Consider the following 4,566-nt stretch of genomic DNA (forward strand, 5'->3'; position numbering starts at 1 on the left):
AAGAAGGGAAGCCCACGATGCACAGTGGATAATGAGCAGAAAAAATTATTATTATTAAAAAGTTTCTTAAATAAAATTGAGAGGTATTGCTGTAAATATACTTAACGTTTTTAGATACCATTAGATATGTATATTTTACAAAGATATTTTTCTTCTAACGAACGATTTCTACTTTAATATTTCAGCAAAAAATTTAATTAATGATACATCAGTTTGAAGAAGGGAAGCCCACGATGCACAGTGGATAATGAGCAGAAAAAATTATATTGGTGGTGGTCAGTCGCAATGGCCGAGTGAATAAAGCACTAGACTGGCAATAGAGAAATCGGTTCAGCTTCTGACAAAAAAAAAAAAACTAACTTTGGCCGAACATTGTCAATCTTTTTTTTTATTTAAAAATAGTACAAAGTTTTAGTTTGTTATTGTTTCATTTTCATTTTGAAAATTGCAGAATCAAACCAAAAATTAACTTTTTTATTCTCGCAAAAATATATGAATATTATTGGCGCCAGCAAAACGAAGGTAGGAAATTCATATTAAACATTCATTAATTAACTAATTGGACACTTTTCTCAATGAACATCTGCTGCCAAGAAATTGAAATATTTTTGAATACTGGTATCAAAGCCTACATTTCCTGTTGAAAAAAAAAAATCCTTTAAAATATTTGTCTGATCCTCCATCAAGTGTGTCTAGTGAACAATTGCTCAGTGCTGAAGGTCAGCTTTATATAGGGATGCAAATTTTGGCGAGTAACATCGATACATCGATGTTTTGATGCATCGGAAAAATCTACATCGATGCTAAAATTCATCGCCAGAAAAACATCGATATATCGATGGTTTACGATATTTTACAATTTCTTAAGTCCTGGTTAAATTCAATGAATAACTTAATAATCTGAAACATGCCATCTTTTGAAATGCAATCAGAAAAATACGTTCTGATTTTCTCTGCATTTAATTAACCTTCCTATACCCGCGTGAATTTTCAAAGCCTGGAATCAACAATATTTTCTGTGACGTGGCAATAAATTTGTCGTTTTGGGCGGTCCGCAATTTTTAATATATACATAACTATGCTAGCATATTCCATACTGGACGCTAAGATCGAAATTTCTGAATGCTCTTCCATAGGATGAGTAATATAAAAATTCATATAAGTAAAAATAAAAAATAAAATAATTGATAAGTTTAATCTATAGCAAAGAACGTAGATAATAAGAAGGAAAAACTCGTTATAATTGTAGCGAGTGTGAACATCAGGAGCGCGCCTTCTCCTTTGCCCAAATACGTTTTTTGATTGGATGCAAAGAGAAGGCAGGCCCCTGTTACTCACTTTCGCTACAATTATAACGTGTGGTCCCTTCTTGTTATCTACGTTCTTTGTCTATAGCAGGTTTGAGAGTTACACAGAAGTCGATGTTTAAAAAATCTTTGAGATTGACATCGATGTATTGTCAAGTCGGCGATGTTAAAAATTATTAAACATTGTCGAGGACATGAGCGCCAATTTAATAGAATTTGACTGATCCTTATATGTTTTCTCATTTTTCATATTATGCGTGCGGCCGGCAACTTTGTCATTTATATTATTGTGAATTAATTTTGGAATTTGGAAAGTTGGATTGCCTTGTTGTAAGCGGTGTCATGGGGTGACCTGTGCCCGCAATTAAGAAAGTTAAGTACTTCGTATTCAACTACCGCCGCGACCGCATCGCACTTGTTTTATCGAATTACCTTTTTTGATTAAGCCACTTGGGCAACATTGAATTCATTTCTTCAAGTAATATTGTATTGCTTCAATCTCTCTAATAAACAATTGTATCTATATATTTGAATTAAATCCAACATCCAATAGACTTTTCTTTGTTGTGGATTTAGTCACTTGGCGCGCCCTGTGCTAAGATTTATTACTCCCTCAATAAGCAACAAACATCAATAGCAAACATCGAATTTCAGACTAATATTATCGATGTTTCAAAAACATCGATGAATCGTTCGCCTAGCTTAACACCGATAGACGGAATCGGTTGTAAGGTGAAAATGTCGACAGGCTTTGATTTTTACATTATAACATACGATTGTTTAATTTCAGGTATTAGGTTCGGCTCTAAAAATCGATGCTCGGTCGCTCTCTAAATTTAAATAAAAAACTTATTTTTCTCCGAAAATATTACAAGCCTTAGAAATCATAGTAATGAAGATAATTAACTTTTAAACGACGTGATAATTTATAAAAGGGTAAGTTAATATTTTTTACCTCATCTTTTATTATCTGTTTCGCCGAATTTAGCAATTTTCGCATTTCTACAAACAATTGAAATTTGCTGGTTTTTAACTTTAAAGGAAAAGCAGTTTAACCCACCGTGAAGCACAATTTATATATTTGTATATAGAGTTTCTGCTTTCCATTTTTGTATAACTCACCTTGCACAAGTTTGCACTTTGTATAACAACAGGATTTTTCCTTACATGTGAATGGCTTCTTAAAGCATTTTGAGGTTAAGTTTGTATGGGAGATTTGCGTAAAAATAAACCGATTACACCATTTTAAGGGCGTTTACTTATATTATAAATGTATGATTATAAATAAGTGTACAAAATTTCGGAGTCGTGCATTCATCGCTGCAATTAACACTTTAAGCGTTTTTGGAGTTAGGTTTGCATGGGAGGAATGCTTTAAAATAAACCTGTTTAGTTTTTTTTTATATGAGTCCTTAGACACACTATATCCGGCCAATTCATCCATCCATTTTGAAGGCCAGCTTCAACGCTTTAGGATAAAAATACAATCTTTTGAATAGGATTGTCCCCTGTATAAAATTTTAATTAATCAAGTAAAATATCGCAAAGCTTTTAGTCAATGAAACCTATTTAAATGCAGTCAGTCTTCCCCAGCAGTAATAATTTCGAAGAGGGTTGCCAACTATTCAAAAATTAAATTCTCTAAATATAGGTAAAATACCACTTTTACGTTGATGACATGAAGATTTTGCCTGAGAAAACCCCTTTTAAATTTTCCTAAGAATAATTCTCTAGAACAGTTTAATCCCTTCACGACCTCCAAAATTTGCTTTTTGATGTATGGTCAAAACGAACCTCTCAGGCGGGAGCTAACAGGTTAAAATATTCTACGAAAATATTTCCCATGAGATTATACTGTACACTTCTTAACCTTTAATAAAACTCATTCATTTATTTTAACATTTTTTTCCACTTTTGTTAAAAACACTTATATTAGGCAGGAGCATGAAAATTATAGTAGGTCATAAAATAAAAGTACGAACTAACTTTTGCAAATCCATCTAGTATTTTATTACTGGATATGTATACTATCTGAAAATATTAGCAAAGTCCGGGATGGTTTCAGCTGTCGCACAGTGCTGTTATTCACATACATTCTTAAAAGACATCTTAAAACTATTTTAAATTTGTCTCAACTTAGACGTAATGTTTCCTTTTCCACGTTTACATCTCGTCCTCATCTGCAATTTGTGCACACAAATTTCCATAAGTAAACCCAAACTACTCACGCCCAATCCACAGAACAGTAAATACCATGGAAACTTAAAATCTTCCACTCGAATATTATGAAACTGTTCGATGCTGCTATTGTCCTTCAGCGACAGCTTGCCTGTTGCCCACAAATTCACGAACGTCATTGTGTGCCAGTGGTCTAGCAGGCCAGTTTCCATTGTACGCATGATCAGCGAATTCAACGGCTCCGTCAAATGCGAATTCTCTGCCACAGGTATGCTCATCAATAAATGGTCCAAAAATTTTAAAGTTGGAGCCAAACAATATATTTTACGCTTAAATGTTCGCTGTTGCTGCTCGAAAATAGGCCAAAGGAATGCCGGCATAGAATAGGCATATGTTGTGTCATACTCCGCACGACGACGATAATATATTTCACTATCTTCCAGCTGCAAAATATCCTGGAATACGCTGTCGAACTCAGAGCCAAGTGCATCTTTGATAACTCCAATTTCTTCGCGACTAAACATGACTTTTAAGTTTGTCCGTCGCATATCATCGAATGAGAGTATCTTCTGCTCAAGTGGCGGACTTGTGAACAAAGTTTGAAAGTAAGCTGAGTACATGTTGTTAACAAACAGACCAAGTAGAAACAGCCAAATGTAAAGCATCTTCAACGAAAGTATTGGACGACGCCTTATTAAGAAGGAGAGCCCGAAAATGCCACGCATAATATTTACATTAATCAAAATATTGGCCAAGTTGAACTCAGCTGAACGTTTATAGAATGTGTGCTTCATAAAAGTTTCCAGCATGGAGAAGAGCAAATCCAGAATCATTAAAATGCCAATAACTTGAGTTGTGACTATCACCGCGTATATTTCTGAGTACGCAATTGGCTGCGGACATGGCAAGGCTATAAACCAGTCCATGAATTCTACGGTATACGACATATAAGGATAGACTTCCGCCGGTCTATAGGAGGCTGGANTCCTGGTTTATAGGAGGCGGAATTCAGGGTAATTGCAAAATCCAATTTGCCTTCCATAACATAAACCACTAAATCGGTTATAGACAAATTGTTACC

General features: G+C 34.5%; 1 protein-coding gene across 1 annotated transcript; it reads right to left on the reverse strand.

The window, feature by feature from the left end:
* Positions 1–3,535: 3,535 nt before the first annotated feature.
* On the reverse strand, positions 3,536–4,472 carry LOC108382947 (uncharacterized; the record flags this gene model as incomplete). Its single annotated transcript, XM_017639316.1, has 1 exon — positions 3,536–4,472. A coding segment is annotated over one exon (937 nt), but the record flags the coding sequence as incomplete, so codon positions are not given.
* Between the last annotated feature and the right edge of the window lie 94 nt (positions 4,473–4,566).

This window comes from Rhagoletis zephyria, unplaced genomic scaffold (genome assembly GCF_001687245.7).
Source record: "Rhagoletis zephyria isolate East Lansing unplaced genomic scaffold, Rhagoletis_zephyria_1.1 Rzeph_scaffold_29638, whole genome shotgun sequence".
In the NCBI taxonomy this organism is placed as follows: domain Eukaryota; kingdom Metazoa; phylum Arthropoda; class Insecta; order Diptera; family Tephritidae; genus Rhagoletis; species Rhagoletis zephyria.